At 55.1% G+C, this 18,774-nt stretch overlaps 8 protein-coding genes across 8 annotated transcripts; 3 read left to right on the top strand and 5 right to left on the bottom strand.

Moving 5' to 3' along the window:
* Positions 1 to 561: 561 nt before the first annotated feature.
* On the bottom strand, positions 562 to 2,440 carry C8Q71DRAFT_730147 (Clavaminate synthase-like protein). The gene is made up of 7 exons (XM_047922077.1): positions 2,152 to 2,440; positions 1,907 to 2,092; positions 1,816 to 1,851; positions 1,343 to 1,754; positions 1,257 to 1,291; positions 1,137 to 1,196; positions 562 to 1,080 (listed from the first exon to the last, which is right to left on the bottom strand). The coding sequence occupies exons 1-7, from the start codon at positions 2,239 to 2,241 to the stop codon at positions 802 to 804; spliced, it is 1,098 nt and encodes a 365-aa protein (XP_047784631.1). The 5' UTR covers positions 2,242 to 2,440; the 3' UTR covers positions 562 to 801.
* Positions 2,441 to 4,034: 1,594 nt separating this feature from the next.
* On the top strand, positions 4,035 to 6,759 carry C8Q71DRAFT_730139 (uncharacterized protein). Its single transcript, XM_047922076.1, has 10 exons — positions 4,035 to 4,252; positions 4,302 to 4,417; positions 4,490 to 4,959; positions 5,017 to 5,114; positions 5,180 to 5,891; positions 5,956 to 6,039; positions 6,100 to 6,129; positions 6,179 to 6,295; positions 6,346 to 6,469; positions 6,540 to 6,759. Exons 1-9 carry the CDS (start codon positions 4,113 to 4,115, stop codon positions 6,400 to 6,402), a joined length of 1,824 nt encoding a protein of 607 aa, XP_047784630.1. The 5' UTR covers positions 4,035 to 4,112; the 3' UTR covers positions 6,403 to 6,469; positions 6,540 to 6,759.
* Positions 6,760 to 6,802: 43 nt separating this feature from the next.
* On the top strand, positions 6,803 to 8,616 carry C8Q71DRAFT_730138 (uncharacterized protein). Its single transcript, XM_047922075.1, has 7 exons — positions 6,803 to 6,875; positions 6,939 to 7,095; positions 7,149 to 7,818; positions 7,867 to 7,947; positions 8,003 to 8,032; positions 8,092 to 8,208; positions 8,267 to 8,616. Exons 2-7 carry the CDS (start codon positions 6,995 to 6,997, stop codon positions 8,327 to 8,329), a joined length of 1,062 nt encoding a protein of 353 aa, XP_047784629.1. The 5' UTR covers positions 6,803 to 6,875; positions 6,939 to 6,994; the 3' UTR covers positions 8,330 to 8,616.
* On the bottom strand, positions 8,617 to 11,333 carry C8Q71DRAFT_730136 (uncharacterized protein). Its single transcript, XM_047922074.1, has 7 exons — positions 10,904 to 11,333; positions 10,673 to 10,853; positions 10,369 to 10,620; positions 10,129 to 10,308; positions 8,989 to 10,073; positions 8,857 to 8,936; positions 8,617 to 8,806 (listed from the first exon to the last, which is right to left on the bottom strand). Exons 1-7 carry the CDS (start codon positions 11,210 to 11,212, stop codon positions 8,734 to 8,736), a joined length of 2,160 nt encoding a protein of 719 aa, XP_047784628.1. The 5' UTR covers positions 11,213 to 11,333; the 3' UTR covers positions 8,617 to 8,733.
* A 188-nt stretch (positions 11,334 to 11,521) lies between these two features.
* Positions 11,522 to 12,980, bottom strand: C8Q71DRAFT_852341 (acetyl-CoA acetyltransferase; the record flags this gene model as incomplete). The annotated part of the gene is made up of 5 exons (XM_047926823.1): positions 11,522 to 11,672; positions 11,729 to 11,921; positions 11,973 to 12,427; positions 12,480 to 12,847; positions 12,900 to 12,980. The coding sequence occupies 5 exons, from the start codon at positions 12,978 to 12,980 to the stop codon at positions 11,522 to 11,524; spliced, it is 1,248 nt and encodes a 415-aa protein (XP_047784627.1).
* A 483-nt stretch (positions 12,981 to 13,463) lies between these two features.
* Positions 13,464 to 14,240, bottom strand: C8Q71DRAFT_697129 (uncharacterized protein; the record flags this gene model as incomplete). The annotated part of the gene is made up of 3 exons (XM_047919947.1): positions 13,464 to 13,780; positions 13,838 to 14,057; positions 14,106 to 14,240. The coding sequence occupies 3 exons, from the start codon at positions 14,238 to 14,240 to the stop codon at positions 13,464 to 13,466; spliced, it is 672 nt and encodes a 223-aa protein (XP_047784626.1).
* Positions 14,241 to 14,339: 99 nt separating this feature from the next.
* C8Q71DRAFT_730129 (40S ribosomal protein S3A) lies at positions 14,340 to 15,729 on the top strand. Its single transcript, XM_047922073.1, has 5 exons — positions 14,340 to 14,462; positions 14,513 to 14,579; positions 14,639 to 14,719; positions 14,769 to 15,316; positions 15,376 to 15,729. The coding sequence occupies exons 1-5, from the start codon at positions 14,448 to 14,450 to the stop codon at positions 15,433 to 15,435; spliced, it is 771 nt and encodes a 256-aa protein (XP_047784625.1). The 5' UTR covers positions 14,340 to 14,447; the 3' UTR covers positions 15,436 to 15,729.
* A 1,077-nt stretch (positions 15,730 to 16,806) lies between these two features.
* Positions 16,807 to 18,156, bottom strand: C8Q71DRAFT_852338 (uncharacterized protein; the record flags this gene model as incomplete). Its single annotated transcript, XM_047926822.1, has 1 exon — positions 16,807 to 18,156. The coding sequence occupies one exon, from the start codon at positions 18,154 to 18,156 to the stop codon at positions 16,807 to 16,809; it is 1,350 nt and encodes a 449-aa protein (XP_047784624.1).
* Between the last annotated feature and the right edge of the window lie 618 nt (positions 18,157 to 18,774).

Genomic DNA, 18,774 nt, shown 5'->3' with positions numbered 1-18,774 from the left:
ACAATACACGGATTGTGACGGCAGCCACTTTTGGCTGGCCCCTGTTTTGTGAATACAGTACTTGGTACTAGTAGTGTTGTTGACCGGTGACGTCCTTGAGCTCATGAGCACTGCGCAGCCGGATTAAAGGCACCTCAAGTATGTCTCGTCCTATGTGCTCTCGATGGGACCTTGAACGGCCGTAGATCAGCTTTGTCAGGAAGCTTTGTTCTCCTGGCGTTTTTCCATATTGCATGACGCTTTCGAAGGTCTTTGACCATGCACAAAGCCACTGCCACTTGTTGCAAAAGGGCCACTTGTTCAACGGCACGTCTTGGGGCTTGGACCACCCCCCTTTCATGCCCATGCTTTGCCACTCGTTTGCAGTATAAATGCAGCTCGAACAAACCTGCCCGTTCCATATTTCCTTCGTGCCTGCCTCTACCACTCTCAGCTCATATGCCGAAAGCGAAAAAGTCCAGATCCAAAAAGAAGGCGGGGCCTGTATGGGTAGACCCCGGGGCGGAGATCATCCCCTATGGCCCCCCCACCTACCACATCGACGCCAACGGCAAGGAGACCATCGAGTATGAATGGTACAAAATGTACCCGATCGGCGGCAACAGACCTGTGAGCACGCTCTCTCAGTCGCACTGGTACACCGATCGTCTGACCTTTACAACTTCCATTTGTGAATAGCCTCCCACTCGCAAGGTGGCAAACAGCGCCCAGAAGAGAACCCCTAGAGATACAGCATGCCCGCAGATAACCACCCAAGACGCCTCGCCTACTTCGCACCCGCCGTCAAGCTCAGCTCCAGCTTCAGGTGTACGTCTCCGAAAGCCGGCGGACGATATACTGCTCCGTCGTCACGGGGGAGTACTTCGCCTGGCCGGCCTGCGTGCACGTCGGGAGGCACTCGATGCGCGCGCCCTGGTTCGGGTTGCAGAAGAACGCGATGGACTGCCGCGCGGGGGTGATGGACTCGGTCGCGTTGATTTGCCTGGCGGGCGGCGCAACGACGCGGTGCAGGGTCGAGCGGAGGACGTCGTTGCTCCAGCGCGCGAGCAGGTCGCCGGCGTTGACGACGATGGTGCCGGACTGCACACATCACGTTAGTCAGGGGAACTATATATCATGGGTTTGGTGTGACGTACAATGGGTGTAGCGGGCTGGAATTGCTTCGTGTGTGGGTTCTGCACTTCCAAGCCGCCGACCTGTGTGTAGGAGGGAGGTGAGGAGGGAAGGACATCGGGTTGTTGTAGCTGGATACTTACCGAGTCTTGGAAGAGGAGAGTGAGAGTGCCATAGTCTAATTTGCTGAGGTCAGCTCCATGCATAGCGATTGCCCATACGAACGTACCTGAGTGTGCACCAGCGCGTGCTTGCCCCTCCTCCTCAAGCAGCTGCCTCTTGATAGGCGGGTAGCTCAGAAGCCGCAAGTTATGATACTGCTCGTTAATCTTGTTGTCAAAGAATCTCTCCTCCAAGTCGAGCCCGATCGCGATCGCGCGCATAACGAGGGTGTGCAGGTCATGGCACTCCTGGAAGAGATGCAGCATGGTGTCGCGAAAGTCGGGGACGGCGCTCTCCTCTGGCCAGCGGTTCTTCCAGGTCTTGTCCCAGTCGCGCCCGATCTCCATTGTCTCCTTGAAGTCGGGGGCTTTGGCGCGGAGCTCGGCGATCTCTTTCGCGTCTGCGGATTGGGTGACGCGCTCTCGACCAACCTTGACGTAACCACGGTTGGCCCGTGGGTCTTCCCAAGCCAGCCTGTCCTGAGCCAGGGCTTAGGGACGGTATGGAGGGCGCAGGGCTCAAGCGGGGCCGAGGACTCACCTTCACTTCTGCCGGAAGATTGAAAAACTCGGCGCTCTTGCATGAGACTTGGATGAGCGCACTGTGTGTGAATAACAGGAAAACAACAGACCTTGTAATAGGCCTGTTTGTACATGGGTCTCGGGATCCCATGCTTTTCCAGATAGATGAAGCCGACTTCCTTGAAGCCGCTCACGATCTCGTCCGCAGTACGTCTCTTCTCCGACAGTGAAGTCGCTGAGCGGAACTTGCTGAAGTCAATGATAGGGATGCGGAATGTCGTGTCCGATTTCACATCCTGTGGTACGCAGTGTAGCTCTTCAGTTTCTAGAGGGTTGATGGATGTATGAAACTGACCTCCGCGAGGGTGGCGAGCGCCCGAGAGTGCCAGCATCGGGGCGCCGGTGCGAATGCGCGGAGGCCGCTACAGAGCTTGCTGAGCGACATTCTGACGAGTGGGCACAGTCGACGTCGGGATGCACTGGATGACTGCTCTGTGCGTATATATCGCGCGGATGTTCCTTCGTGCTATCGGTGGGAGAGGCCGCGACCGCATTCACAAGTTCCCCGCGTTATCTGCAGGCTCCAGCGCTCGGCCTCACAGATCCAGATTCACTTCACACTCAGCGGCTCTCAGCCCGCCCGCGAACCTAGTTATGTTTGTGTTTGTAGCCATCCACTTCCCCAGTAATAGTCGCGCGCAAGGGATCCATCCTCCGTGTCCAATCCTACTCTGCATCCCTTGCTCGCTGGGACACGACCGCCGCCGGCACAGCACGCAGTAATAGGTGAGTACGTCAATCAGATAGTTGCAGTAGGCGGTGACACCCTCAGCCTCGTGCTACAGCCTATAGGACACTATATTTGCGACAACTCGAACCATGTCGTCTCGCTCTAGCCGCACTGCACCTCCTCCGTATACCGAGGAAGCGATCAAGTAAGCCCGTTGTAATGCATGCATAACATTGTATTTTGATCCCTTCGGCCGCCTTGAATTTGTAGCCACTGGCGCAATCATGATGATCACATCTAGTACGCTTTGAGTCTTGCCCGACATGCCTGGGTCCAATTAAAGACGTCTGTCATTGCTGCTGCTGCAGCCGTAACGAGACATCACCCCTCAACCAAGACTTTCCTCGGTATGAACGCCGTAGATCACCTCCAACGGATTCAACGTCGAGGATCCCATGGCCGACCGGGATCCTGGTCGCCGCCGTGCTCTGCTTCGTGACTGTACCGGTGTTCTCAGGCTTCCTGATCAACAATTTCCGTGTGCAGACGTTGAATCGTCGCATACACACATTGGAATTCCGCCTTGCACAGTATCCTCCGGCGCCCACCGAATTGGACAATCTGAGACGGCAATACAGTGATTTGAAGCGGGAATGGGACCTCGGACTTGCTGCTCACAAGCAGCTGCAGGACTACGACGCCTGGGCACAGGATCGCGCTGCGTTTGAACACGAGAGGGAGCAATGGTTGTTGGCGCGATGGGAGTATCACATCGACCAAGACAAGTGGGAGCAGCACAGGCAGACCATCACAGACGACATGGAAACCTGGCGGAAATCAAAGGAGGACTTCGACGTTAACAAGGAAATTTGGGAGCGGGAGAAGGGTGAGTGGGAGAATGAGCGACAGACTTGGAGACAGGAGCGGGAGGCACGGGAACGGGAGCAGGAGCGGGAGCGGCAGAAATGGGACCAAGACCACAAACGGGAGCAGCAGAGATGGGACCAAGACCACGAACGGGAACGGCAGAGGTGGGATCGGGACCACCAGGAGGAGCACGATCGGTGGGTGCGAGAACGGGAGAGTCGCCAACAGCAATGGGATGAAGAAGCAGACCGCTTTCGTTTGAGTGAAGGCAACACGCTGGGCTTGACCTGGACTCAAGTGGAAAGCCATCACTGCGTCGCCCATGGTACCCGCGAGTATACGGCTCGTCTCACATTCGATTCAGACAGAGCTTGTGAGCAGATGCCTGTCAACGTGAATGGTGTTATTTTCACAGGAAGTGCCCGCCAAGAGTGCAAGAAGGTGAGTGTCTACGATCTCGCATTTATATGACTTGCTAACGCACTATATTCCGGTTTATGGCAGGATGGTAGCACTCTTGTGAGTCGCTGGTATATAGACAAGAATGAAGCGTCATGCAAGATGTATTGGGGTGACCTCGTTGAGAAGGTATGTTCCTTCAAGTTCAGGAAACTTCGGAAAGTGCTTAACAACGGTCTCGCAGGGATGTAGTTCTGGCAAGCGCGTAAGCATTCTCCGTCTTCGGTACCCCAGGCATGCCGCAGTGCTCACCGTGAGCGATGATCTCTCGCGAATGTAGCGCTTTGAGGCGCGTCTATCAGGGCTTTCCAACGGAGACGATTGGATGGCTATGTGTAGCTCGACTCCTATGGATATTCGCGGCCAACACTTTGATCGCCCAATGCAATGCGAAGATAGAGTGCGTCTTTCGCCCGCCATTGACCATCTTAGTACTCACCCGTGCGCAGGGTGCATTCTATGGGAAATTCGGCATGTGGGAAGTCAATGACAACGCCTGCTGGTGAGCCGTGTGGTGCCGTACTGCATGCTACATTGGCTGGAAGACAGCGCGATTCCCGTCACGGTGAGTCTCGAATCCAGGAGTTACAGCAAGGTGCCACAGCCTCCAATCGATCCCTCGCTGACTATTGTTTAGCAGAACGCAGAATGCGTGAATCAACAATCAAAAATCGACTCGAACCTGCGTGCAGGTTGTATAGTAACATATCTCTCGTTGTCTCTTGCTGTGTTCTTGCTGTCGCACGCTCTACTTTGCTTTATCTCGTCTTGTTGTATGCCATTACATCCGTCCGCTCGAGTCTGCGCACAACGACTGTATCTCCCGTGCGACTGATAGCATCGTTTGAGCTAGCGCCGCACGGGTATTCCCTCGTGCTATCATACTTAGTAGCTTCTCAGAAGCGGGGTCGTGACCAAGTCGTGATCTGCAATTGCTGGCCGGCGACCGGCCAGACGAAGCTTAAGGTTATAGTTCATACTCAGTCGGACGCTCATTTATCTGCTCAGAACCTAGTTCGCACAACATCCGTATCCTCCACCGTCGTTGGCTCTGGAACCGGCCACCGCTTGCATAAGACTGTTGTCACGGCTCACTACTACGATACGGTACGTTATCAAGTCGACTCCTACCGTCGTGCTTAGTGTACTCAAGAAGTGCCATAGCCTGCGATGTATCCGAATCTTCCACGAGCAAACTCTTCTAGCAATAGCTCTGCTAGAACCGCACCGCCTCCATATTCCCCGGGACAAGCACCCTCCAAGTGAGTATTCTTTGCACCATTTCAACGGTGAGATGCTCTGAGCATTTATCATTACTTGACTACAGTGGCCAGCACGAGACATCGCCCCTAAACGTTGTTTTCCCTGGATATGGCGCTCGAACCGAGCCCTGCTCGACAAGCACCTCGAAAACTCCATTCAAACTTTCGAGCGTCTTGATAGCGATGACCTACATCGCGCTGTTCGGGGTCATCAGCATCCAGGCATTACACCTAGCAAAGTACCCTCCGACTCGTGCGGAGTTGGCCGAGTTGAAACAGGAATGGGACCTCGAGCTCACCGCACACAAACAGATGCAAGACTATGATAAGTGGGCCCAGGACCGCCTCGCCTTTGAACGCGAGAGGGACCAGTGGCTGGTGGCCCGAAGGGAGTACCTCATCGACCAGGACAATTGGGAGCAACAGAGGCAATCTTACGAGGATGACACCGAGAGCTGGCGGCGGGCGCAGGAGGATTACAACCTGACGAAGACATTCTGGGACAGCGAACGGGAGGCATGGGAGCTCGAGCGAAAGCGCTGGGCGCGAGAGCAGGAGAAACGCGACAAGGAATGGAAGGCAGACGCTGACAAGCATCGCCGCGGCGAAGGCAATGCGTTGGGCGTGACCTGGACCGGTATTGAGAGCCATCACTGCGTTGCTTATGGTACCCGCGAATACACAGCTCGGATTGCTTTTGATGCAGCCCAAGCCTGCAAACAGATGCCCCTCACAGTGAATGGTGCTCTCTTCAGCAGTCCTCAAGAATGCACACAGGTAAGCCCTCGCAATACATCGTCTGCGTGAGTACTCCGAGTACGTACTGATGCAACATCATTAGGATGAGGACTCTTTCGTGAGCCGTTGGCACATCGACGTAGGCGAAGCGTCGTGTAAGGTTTACTGGGGCGACCTCTCCAACAAGGTTTGTCCCGCCGAGCATTCATTGTGAGGAGGGAATACAACCTATCAGCGATTACTACAGGGTTGCCATGGTCAGGGCTCCAGCAAGCGTGTAAGCATTACCGAATAGTCAGTACAGCGCGAGACTCATACTTTCGCAGCGCTATGAAGCACGTCTGTGGGGCGCCGGAGAGTGGGAATGGATTCACATGTGCCGCTCAACACCTACTGATATCCACGGTCAACACTTCAAAAGCCCAACGGAGTGCGAAGACAGAGTGCGCATCCTGCCGTTTCATCGCGATATGAGCTGATACTATATGGATAGGGACCGTTCTACGGGATGTTCGGCATATGGGATGTGGACGATGACACTTGCGCGTGAATTATTCGAAGTCATCCACTATGCACTACATACATTCCCGATCAAGTTGACGATCCCTTACTCTCACGTGAGTCTTGCCTTGATCTACCGCAAAGTGAAGTAGTTTCCATGCTAAACCTCCTCTGATTTCATCGTAGCAAGTGGTATACGGTCCACCTGCTTGAAGTGCCAACAGGATGGACTACTACATACCACATGCGTTCAAGGACTCAAGCTCTGGGCTGCTAGTGAATCTGTTCTTGATATGTCCTCGCTGTTCAAGTTCTAAGCTTTTACTTTGTTTATAATGTACACCTATATATTCAGCATATTGGCACTGCTGGCAGTCCGAGTCTGCTGTGAACGCGTGAACGTTTGAACCTTATACCGGGCGTCATTACGAGGATTGGCGCTTGCGCAACTCTCCTAGCATCCACGTCTATGACTTGTGGGGTGGACCGCCGGGTTGCATCTCAATCCACCTACGTACCCATGTGCGTTTATCATACTGAATTCCACACATAACTGCGTCTCATGCAGGGGCCCTATGCTAACAGATACCAACCTTCGACGCCGGTTCTACTACATAGTAGTCTCAACGTGGTACTACGATATGACCAGCTACTACGGCGACTCGGAGAGCGTGACGTCGGTGCCTCCGCCGTATAGCATGTACGACCCGAATGATACAGGGGCCCAGCAGGCCTTCTCGCAGTCAGTCGCTTCGTATTCTGGATGCGTACGATACATTCATGCGCTTCCAATAGCCCGCAGTCATACACGAACTACGGAGCCTATCCACGGCAGCCCTCGGGGATCCCTAGCGTCATTGGCACTCGCATGAACTATACTGCTGCTGTTGATACTCGATACCAAGCCAGGAACGATGCCGACGAGAGAGCCCCTCTCATTGATCGCACTTCAGGCAACCCGGACGCAAAGCCTAAGGACGATTCCACTGTGCCTTGGGCCTGGGCTTCAGTGGTCTTACTGCTGTTTGCGGTGACATGCATAGCCGCAATTATCGCTAGCAATCAAACCCACCGTGTGGGAGAACTCAACGCTCATGTGGAGGAGCTCAATAAACGCATGAAGGACTATCCACCGACGCCGGGAGAACTGGAGGAATTGCGACGTGATTATGACATCGTCCGTGCGGCTCATGAGCAAGACTACAAGACATGGGACGCCACGCGCACAGCATACAAGGCGGATGAGGAACGCTGGCTCAAAGCTCGAAACGATTACTTTGAGCTACGTATCGATGAAGGCAACCTGCTCGGGCTGTCCTGGCGCCAAGTCGAAAGTCATGAATGCGTTGCCTTTGGTACGCGCGCGGTTACCGCGCGTCTGGCTGTCAACAAAGCGGAAGCTTGTCGACACATGCCTATCGTTGTGGACGGCATTGCAGTAGATGAGCCTCATGTATGCCACACGGTGAGCTATCCCACTCAGCACAGCTACGCTTTCTGACGAGTAATGCAGGACGGTGAAACCTTTGCAGGTCGCTGGAACGTCGGCAACGTCACCGCATGCAGGCCGCATTGGGGGGGCCTGAATGACAAGGTTAGCTTGTCTGAGTCGTACGTGCGCAGATATGGGGCTAACCATCATGACGCAGGGTTGCATTGGACAGGGCTCTGGCAAGCATGTAAGTCTCCGCTAATGTGACTTACGGCGGCATACCTAACGTCTACTCTTCGATCACAGCGCTTCGAAGCACGGCTTTGGGACATCCACAACGGTGATTGGATGGCTATGTGTTCTACATCCCCCCAAGAGATCAATGGACAAGTCTTCGAGCACCCCACGCACTGCGAGTCTCGGGTACGTCTATTGGTTGATATGTCTCAGCTCTCAGCTTGGTTGACTAGACCCGTTGAAGGGGCTTTTCGGAGTCTTCGGTATGTTCGGGTTATGGGATGTTGACGACAACCACTGTCGTTGAACTTCCCATTGCCGGAATATGCCTTGAAGTCGCCCATATCCGTGTGGAGTCCGTTGACTCTTGCCCTACGACCGAACTCTCTACTCTCGATGAATCTGATGGACGATACCTGCTGTACGAGGACGTCGTTCAGAATTTTGTATCGTTGTTTCCGCTGTCGTTTCCGCTATCGCTGTTGCTATCGATCTGAATGGTTTGCCCTGTTGTACAGTATCTCGACGTGAACGGACGGTATATGTGATGCATTGTAGTCGATGATGTTACTCCGTTCAACATTCATGATATATCATACATTCAATCAACAGAGCTATCAAGGTGCAAGTAGTCCACGAGATTACGAGATTGATGCAATAGTGTTACAAGCAAGTCAGCAGTTTCTGGGACAAGATTACGCGCGCCGCGGTCTACGCTGTTATACTCGGCGACCGTAGTCGTCTGAACAGGGTCATCAGAGTCTTGCCACCCTCCGGACCCCATCTGCAGAATATGTCAACGGACGTTACTTCAGTAGAACATGGAGCACATACTCTCCGCCAGCGACTTCCTCACAGCATTGCTCGAACTCTTCGGAGACAGAAACTTCTTCCCACTTCTCGACGACATAATCCTGTCAACAGCGAGGTCAGTTGTTTTCGAGGTTAGATGTAACGGTAACATACCTCTACCAAGGAGTGCAGTTCATCCCAAGTTGACGTCGCGAGCAATACAGCGAAGCTGGACTGTGGCGTGATCGTAGACATGATATGTTCCATGGCCAGCGAGGCAAGCCCCGGCATCCCATATCTGTGAGCGACTTGGTACATCGATAGAGCAGATGCGGGTGGGGGAGGCAGCGTCGGATGCGGGTGTGGATCGGGCGTGGACGCGGCGGGCGGGTGGGACCTCTGGCGCTGTTGGCGTGGAGAGATCGGGTAGTGCAACGGTGCCGCGAAGGCGCCGCCAGACGGCGAGATCGGGACAGGCACGTCCTTCGCGCCGCGTGAGGAGGGCGCAGCCGGAGCAGATGGGGAGACAGTGAGCGTGTTCTGGCCACCAGGCGTGGAGGAGGCACCCGGACGACGCGTCTGAGTTGCCGGAGAGCGAGACGCTACCTTGGGTGCCGACGTGCTCTTCGAGGGCGTCGTTGGCATTGGAGCTTGCGCAGAACTTTGCCTCGAGTCGAACGTCCGCTTATCCTTCGACTGCGGGCTCACGCTCTTCCCTCCGTTTGAGCGAGCACTCTCCGCGCTGGTGACGCTCCGTGCATCACTCACGCCGGCCGACTCGGGAGGTGAGCCCTTTGAGAACGTCTTCCACTCCCACTCGTCCGGAGCACCGGGTGTGCTGAGGCCTCGTGCACTCCAGCCGGCACCAATGCCGTCAACCGCTTCCCTGGGATCGTCTTCCTTCCGGAAAAGGAGCCAATTGGCATACACGAACTTGAGCAGCCAATATATCGTCACGAAGTCGGCTTCCTCAACGATGACACTGTATATCTTGCGCTCGCCAGGGTGTAAGGGTGCAGTGCTGTTCTCAAGGAATGATGAGCCAAGCATAGTCGCGAAGTACTCTGAACGTTTGGTGAGAATGTCTGCATGTGCCCAGATGATGCGCTTCCTCGCTACAGTCTGTGGTCCGGACGCGTGCGAGGCCGAGGAAACGTGGCTGGAAGGCCCTGCAGTGCTGGGTGTTGCCGGCTCCTGCTCGACAGCCGACTCTTGCGCATCACGACGCTCGAGACAGACAAACTGAACATCACCGGTATCTGTCCGAAATCATCATCACCATGCCATGATTCCTTCGCTTATATAGGCACTCACTCGGATTGTCCAAGGATGCCTCGAGACCTTCCAGCAGATCTCGCGGCACGTAATATGCTGATGGTTGCTGAGGAAAGAAAGGCCCTACCGGTGAATGCATTTGCACGCATATTACGAACGAGTCCGTCTCCTTGATGCGCGGGTTCTCAAGGAGAGATGACAAAGGAGGCAATGGGCATTCTACATGGCGTGGAGCGCATGTCAGACAAAATATGCGAAGTGTGAAGATGATGAACTGACCCCAGACCTCGCTCTCCTGACGGAAGACCCATCCATTATGCCAGTACTCCCAAGCCCAGTCGGCACGGGCACCCCGTTCGCCTACGCGGTCATCCTGACACTTGATCGCGGCGAACATGGATGTGCACATCTCGTAATCGGCGTTTGCGTAATCCATCATGAGTGAAGTGATATACAGTGACAATGTCGGCGCATGGCTGCGTGTGTTCGGTGATGATGCTGGGTCAGTGGTCTCGGGAGCGGATACCTTAGCTGTGTGAGTGACGTCAACTTCGACCAAGCTCAATGAAACAGACCGACGTGCCAATTTCGAGTTTGAACTTCCCATCCCCAATAATAGGCGTTTCCTTCAGGATCTCAAAGTCGTCCGTCTCGGGCGATGTTCCTTCCCCCTCCTCTGACTCGCCTGCAATATCGTCTGGGGCATCCGGACTCTCCACGAAGTCCCTCAGTCTATGCACGTCCCTGACCACCCATTCGAACGCCTGTATAAGAAACTTAGTAGTTGACCTGCATCAGAAGTACACACACCCACACTGAATGACCACTGTCTGGTGCTCAACTCCTCCGGCATCTGTGCTTGATACGACACGCCTGAAAGGGTCGAGTTGCGCCTGCCGCCCACAGGCGTGGATACGAGAACAGTAGGAGTGGACACTGAAGAGCGCGACTCCCAGCCCTGTCCGCCAGAGTTGGAACCACTTGACGAGAACACGGAAGTGGAGGACGAAGATGACCGGTGTGTATAGGTCGACCACGGCCAATGGGGTCGCGATAGGGGAGACGGACGGCCTGGGGAGCCTGGCAGTCCTCGGACTGAAGACTGTCTCAGATGATCAGACATGTCGTGTTGTTGAGGGCGATGAGTTGTTCTAAGAGGAGGGCCGAACAAAGGCAGATGGAGACAAAGCGCTGCTCGCCGCTGGCTGGAAGCGGGGTGACCGCGCCGATCTCGATCTGGTTGGCTTTGATTCAATCACGAGACCGCGCCTCACAAGCACTCGACCGAGCATGGACAAACCATCCTGTGCTACGCACAGCCGAACCGTAGGCATGCGCTTATGTGTATATTGCAGCCTGCAGTAAAAAGTATGATAGCAATGCGAGTACAAATGATGCAACCATCCGAGACGTCCCTACAGTCCAATATAGCCTACAGCTTCTGAATGACAATCGCAGACGCAGCACCACCGCCATTGCAGACACCCGCCGCGCCGTACTCGCCCGACTTCAGCGCGTGAACAAGGGAGACGATAATACGCGACCCAGAGTTACCGATGGCGTGACCAAGCGCGACCGCACCACTGCAAGACCGACGGTCGGTCAGCCTCCACCAAGTGCAAGCAGAATAGGTACGTACCCGTTGACGTTGATCTTTGCGGGGTCGATACCGAGCACCTTCTCGGCTATCCGGACAACGACGGAGAATGCCTCGTTGATCTCGAAGAGCGAGATGTCCTCGAGCTTGAGGTTTGCCCGCTCAAGCGCCTTCGGGAGCGCGACGGTGGGAGCAATGGGGAAGTCAATAGGATCGAGACCAGCATCCGCGTAGGCTGAACATAAAGTCAGTATCCGAAATCAACTGCACAGCTGAGCAGGCGTACAGATGATCTTCGCCAGAGGCTGGATACCAAGCTCCTTCGCCTTCTCCGCAGACATGAGAATCAGAGCAGACGCGCCGTCATTCAGTGGTGATGAGTTGGCGGGCGTAATGCTTCCACCCTTCTTGAACGCCGGGTTGAGCGTCGGGATCTTTTCGTAAATGACCCGCTTGTACTGCTCGTCCTCCGCGACGATGGTGTCGCCCTTCTTGCCCTTGATCGTCACGGGTGCAATCTCCGCGTCAAACGCGCCCGCCTTCCATGCACGCTCGGCGCGGCGGAAGGACTCGATAGCATGCGCGTCCTGCGACTCGCGGGAGATCTGGTGCTTCTCCGCTGCCACCTCGCCGCAGTTGCCCATCGCAAAGTCGTTGTAGACGTCCCAGAGACCATCCGTCTGCAGAGCATCCTTGGTCTCGAACTTGCCAAATACAGGGTTCTGGCGGGGAAGGAGGAATCTAAAGGCGTTTTAGCGGCGATGTCAGCGTTGACAGGTTTAATGATACTCACGGTGCGTTGCTCATGCTCTCCATACCACCTGCAGCGACGACACTCTTGTAGCCCGTCTGGATAGTCTGCGCCGCGAGCATGACTGCCTTCATGCCGCTCGCGCAGACCTTGTTGACGGTCGTCGCGTCTGACTTCGGGCTCAAGCCTGCACCGAGTGCGACCTGCCGGGCGGGCGACTGGCCAACACCAGCCTGTACGACATTGCCGTAGTAAATCTCCTCAATGAGTTCGGGGTTGACCTTCGACTTCTCGATTGCGTGCTTGAGGGCGGTGACACCGAGCTGAGGGGCAGTCAGGGCCTTCAGGTTGCCATTGAAGGAGCCGACAGGGGTGCGCGAGGCAGAGACAATAACAACTTCGTGAGAAGACTAAAATGACGGGGTCAGATTGGTCCGTCACGCGAGCGACCGCTCTACGCACCATATGGCGAACAAAGGAGGCTAGACGGCGTGAAGCAGAGATGGGCGCAGAGGGAGAGGAGGCGAGGCGTGCAGCTAGCATGTTTGAAACAATTTGTAGTGTTTATATGCCACTCGCTAGTGGAATGAGCCGACCAATCGCCCTATCTGATCACACTCGCCAATCGTACCACTTGTAAAATGCGTAAGAGGTGAGTCGTGCCCGTCGTCTACTGCCGCGTCTGCAGGAAGTGAGACCACTCCGAACAGCTTCGGGGCCCTTTTATAAAGCGTCGGTGAGCATCTGTCCCATGACCGAGTTTGCTCGTCGGGTTGCAGAATCATGTGCTTTCGAGGCAGCGTGAACGCGGGGTAAGACGCCGGACGCATATATCGGCCCTACTCTGCTACAATGTACCGGTACAGACCCGACAGTCCGACGCCGCCTTCGTGCACAACGAATGACATTGACAGTCAACGTCAAGCGACATGGGTGCCGAGAACCCAAGGCGAATACGCCAAATGTAGAGACCGGACCGTCACTGCTCTGAGGGATTGAATAGAAAGTTCAAGAACGCTTCGCGGATCAGGCATGTCCACATTGAAGGTCGGCGATTTGACCGACAACCATGAACCATGCCTCCAACCAGCGACAAAGTACTCGGTCCTCCGCCCATCCTTCCAACGGTACTTCAGTCATGATCTCCCCCACTGCCTCCTGGGTGTGACATGGATGGAAATACCAGGCGGGTGTTCCGTGGGCCGGATGATCGCCTTGGGAGAGAAGTGGGAAGGAAGCAGCTTGTTCAGAAAGCGCAAAGGTTGTTGCTTCAGATCCAGGAATGGTGTGCGGCCGCAACAAGGGTGAGGCTATGATCTCCTTCAGACTCAGAGGTGCGCCGTCTGTTGGTAAGTAATGTTGAAGAGGGATGTGCAAGTCCGAGTGTAGGAAAGACCTACTGCTGCGGTGAATGGTGAAATAGAATGCAGGCACTTGGAATGTTGGAGAGAAGACAACGGATTGCGTGCATGTTAAGGCTTCTCTGGACTCCGACACTGCTGCCTCATCCTCACTGTCGTCTGGGATCAACCCATAATCTTCATGCTTGTCGGACGACGCCTCTGAAGCATTGAGAGACAACGGCACAAAGCGAGACATATAGCCTAGTCCGGGGACATACTAAAACGGCTCAGAGTGGTTGATGCGCTACAGATCGGGTTTGCGCACTTGGTGTTCATTCCATGTCCATCCAGATGGGTGTATAGCAAAGGTGCATACGGCGTCAACAGACTGTGTAGAATGCGCGGCAATGTAGGCCTTGCAAGCTGCCTCGAACTGGGCGCGCGAGAGAGAGGCGAACATGGGAGGCGGTGGTGAGATGTGGCGTGAGAAGGAACGTTACAGTTGCAAAGTAAGGTTCTTAGCCACCGGGGATTCCCACAGCCGTACTCGGTCGTACGCGTCAAGCGCTCACCGCTGCTGCACCACGCCCAAAACTCAGCCCGTCCAAGTGCCGGTGCTCTCCTCTCCTGCGCGGTCGCTATCACCTGAACCGACCCCTCCTCCACCATGGCCGTAGGAAAAGTCAGTGCATGACTCTTTGTCTCCATGCTTGTTCTGACGATTCCGTACAGAACAAGCGTTTGTCGAAGGGCAAGAAGGGTATCAAGAAGAAGGTAGTTGACCCCTTCACCCGCAAGGGTAAGTCTGCGAGCTTCGTATTCCTCCTTTTCTGGTGTACTCAACCTGCTGCTCGCCAGACTGGTATGACATCAAGGCGCCCTCGATCTTCGAGAAGCGTAACGTCGGCAAGACGCTTGTGAACCGGTCGCAGGGTCTCAGTACGTTATGCTTTGCCTTCGACACACACTCTGCCTGACGTCTTCCCAGAAAATGCAAACGATTCGCTCAAGGGCCGTATCATCGAGGTCTCCCTTGCCGACCTCAACAACGACGAGGAGCAGTCATTCCGCAAGATCAAGCTCCGGATTGACGAGGTTCAGGGCAAGAACTGCCTGACAAACTTCCACGGCATGTCCTTCGCCTCGGACAAGCTCCGGTCACTTGTCCGCAAGTGGCAGACACTCATCGAGGCGCACGTCGACGTGAAGACGACTGACGGCTACCTCCTCCGTCTCTTCGCGATTGGCTTCACGAAGCGCCGGCCCTCGCAGGTGCGCAAGACGACGTACGCGCAGTCCAGCCAGATTCGGGAGATTCGGAGAAAGATGTTCGAGATCATGACCCGGGAGGCGACGTCGTGCGACCTCAAGGAGCTCGTGCAGAAGTTCGTCCCGGAGGCGATCGGTCGTGAGATCGAGAAGGCTGCCCGGAGCATCTACCCCCTCCAGAACGTCTACGTCCACAAGGCGAAGATCCTGAAGGCACCCAAGTTCGACATGTCGAAGCTGCTTGAGCTCCATGGCGAGTCAACAGACGTGCGTATTGTTCACACTGCCTACTGGGAATTTTCACTCAACTTCATGCTTTCTTACAGGAGACCGGCACCCGTGTCGTGAAGGACTTCAAGGAGCCGGAGATTCTGGAGTCCGTCTGAGTTGTCGCATATCTGGTCTACCTTGTATCCATTCATGCTTTCTATCCATCAATACGGGTATGACGACATCTATGTTCATGACATGCAATGCTATGTATTCTGTCCATGAGCGTATGCCCTTGTTATAGGCAGGACCGCAACCGTTCTACACACCGCGCAGGGTCACGTCGTGCGCATCAGTTCCACAGGTACTTAAGCTGCTTGGGAGCAATACGAAGTACTTCCTTTGTGCACAAATGAGCTTCGTCGATCCGCGTAGTGACACTCGTTAATGCTAAGCTTTATAGGTCTCAATTCAGTGGGCATAACTTTAGTCGTTATCTTGCATCCTGAGTTCACATCGGGGTCTCGTAGTCCATGCGTGCGATTAAGAACGTGTCATTATCCAAGAATACAGTCCGCCATTATATGTTTTGTACATTATCAATAAATAGACCAGAAATGAAGAGGCAGCATCCGAAGATTCAGTTAGGGCGATCGATGTTGGAAAGTCTAGGACCGTAGAGGATCTGTCGGAGTCGTTGGTCAGTGGCGGCGACCAGCAAGAGAAGCCGACCGGGACGCACCTGTTGTTCAAGGCATGCTTGAGGGGGGAGAAATCTGTCCCATCGTTGTGGCGGAGTCCGTGTTCCGTCTGCCAGCTAGGCACTCATGAAGTATATCTTGATGATTGTTCCGCTCTCTTGAAGAGCTCCGGTGAACCATGCTGGGGGGTGCCGAATATAATGTGCTGATTGATTCCGCTCTTCAAGAAGAGCTCCGCTCGACCAGGGGCGACCGCGCTACGAAGAAAGACGTCAGTGTTCCTGGTCACGGGTCTCAGCGCGAGCGATGGGACGTACCGACGGTGGTATATGCATATATACGGGACTACTACGCTTGTGACGACGGGCGTCCTCGAGGGGTGGCCGTGTCGTGGAGGCGGGCGAGCCGTGCGGATGTCGAATTGTACCGTATCGACTACACCAGGCAAATATCAGCACTTATGCAAGCCGTACAAGAATGGATAACTGACCTTCCGTTGCTCGCAAGGTTGCAGTGCCAGTGACAAGGGGACCGATGCCAGATGTATGGTGGGCTACGTGAAGAGTACCGCGGCGAGCCATCACGGTATCTCGCACAGTGCCCAATGTTGAAGTGGATCCCAGACCACTCGTCCCGTTCTGTTTCTCCGAATGCTGTAAGAATTTCAAAAAGTCCTGTGACTGCGCGTGAGAGTCAAAGTCAAAGAAAGGGGAGGGGAATGCATACCTGATGCCCAATGTAAAATGAAGGAACCCGTACTCCAAATTTGATAGAAGAAATGATTGTCGCCTCTTGCAGTACTCTCCTCTCGCACCTCCTTCGCCCCCACTTCCTCGGCGCGGGGCCTCAGAAGAGCTTGGCAAAGCGCACGCAGAGCTCGTCGACCGGGTCAGGCACGTCGACGTCCATAGAGTCCTCCGCGTCGTGCATGTCAACGTCCATGGGCTCGTACACGGGGAGAACCACTTTGTCTAGGAAGAACCGAGCGCCGAGAGCGCTGCGGCGTTTGCGCTCGGGGGAGCCCTCGTCCTTCTTGGTGCGACGAACATTGGGGTCGAGAAGGGACAGTGTCTTGGTCTGGCGCTCGCGAACGGCGTGCGCACGCTTCTTGAGCAGCTTGATCTTCTCGATCCGCGCTTTGAACTTCGGGGACACAGAAGCTTGTTTGACGGGCTCAGGGAGGATAGAGATGGACTCCGGTTCGGGGACGACAGTGAGAGCCTCTGACTCCGACTCGGGCAAGACAGAAAGAGAGTTCGTTTCCTCCTGAGGCTTCGGTGCAGGCTCGACTTCCTTAACAGCTTGAACCGGCTTGACGACCTGGACTTCCTTGACGGTCTGAACGTCCTTGAAGGTCTGAACTTCCTTGACAGGCGGCTGGGCAATTGCGTTCTCGTTGTTAGCCTTCCGCGCAAGTTCGGCACGTCGCTTTTCCTTGGCAGCCTCCCATTGACGCGCCCGTCTGAACTCGGCGGTGAAGGCATACACTGGGGAGTTAAGGCTGGGGAGGTGCGGGCCGGGAGCAGAAGCAATGCGGAACTTGTGACGAGGAACAGGTATAGTACGAGGCTGAGGAGAGACTTTCTCTGGTTCGGGCGAAGGAGAGCCAGCCTCAGGGACAGGCTGCGTAGATACTTCGTCGAGATGTGGCTTGGCAGAGACTTCCTCAGGAGCAGGCTTGAAATGCTCTGGGATGGTGAACACCGGGCGAATGTGAGCACAAGGATCGAAGGCCGACCAGTAGCGATAGTCGGGGCAACGCAGCATCGTCTGACCCTCGCGGGCAGCGCGTAGACGGCGGGCCTGCTCTCCTCTGCTCGCGCAGGTCTTGATGCGCAGCTTCATGTCTCGAGCATTGAAGGCAGGCTGGGGAGCTGGGCGTCGTTCCTCCGTAGTGGCTCCGGGAGCGTGCCTAGGATGTCTGGCGAGAGCCTGAGCTTTTCTGTGAGGACGACGGCGACGAGCGTTCCGTCGAGCGTCAGGATAGCCAAGCAGCTTGACGCGACCAAGGTGGCAAGCAAGGAAGACAGACAAGTAGAGCGAGAGCCCGTAAGCCAAGTACAGAACCGGAGGAGGTGTGTCATCCACGAAGAGACTCAGAAAGTGGACACAGCCGCGCCCAAAGGAGTCTGGTAGACCCATATGCAGAAGCGTAGTTATCACTAGAGAGATGGAGAGATCGTTGAGGTTGGGCATCGTGTATGTTATTCAGGGTTGCGAAGACTTGCGAAGGGCGGGGGGGAAGAGGCAAGAGGCAAGAGGCATTCAGACTCGTTGAATGGGATTTTATAGGAGCTGGATGGCTGACAGACCTGCCAGCCATTCCTTCTGAAAGCATATGCCAGTCGTCAGCCATGGCAGCCGACGGTCAGGTTCGAAACGCCTGCAGCTGGACCCGCGGAACTCACACTGAGTATGACTTGCCAGCGCAACATCGCGTGTCTAGTTGTCGACAACTAGACACGCGATATTGCGCTGACAACTAGATGTAGGAGCTGTAAGTAGTGAGAGCCTATCCATGACGATGAGACTCATGAGAGTCGAGGATGAATCTGACCTGTGGCTGGCGTCGCGATCGCGCGACTCGGTGGCGGTGAGTCTTCGATCGCGTCCACGCGCCTCCGAGTCGCGTCTGTGGCGCTAGTAGCTACATACCTTCGCACCGGTCATAATTCATGGAATTGTATCGCAATCCTCTGAGTACAGTCTCTGCGGATATATGGCAGAGCACCGTATCACGGAATAATGCTAACATTGCGATGAAGTGGGCAATTGAAGCGTAGCTGTTCAGTACCGACCACCAGTGGCATGCAC

Source organism: Rhodofomes roseus (genome assembly GCF_022264815.1).
Source record: "Rhodofomes roseus strain CIRM-BRFM 1785 chromosome Unknown C8Q71scaffold_1, whole genome shotgun sequence".
In the NCBI taxonomy this organism is placed as follows: Eukaryota; Fungi; Basidiomycota; class Agaricomycetes; order Polyporales; family Fomitopsidaceae; genus Rhodofomes; species Rhodofomes roseus.
The sequence above is the reverse complement of the archived record's forward strand: the minus strand, read 5'-3'. Positions and strand labels throughout refer to the sequence as shown.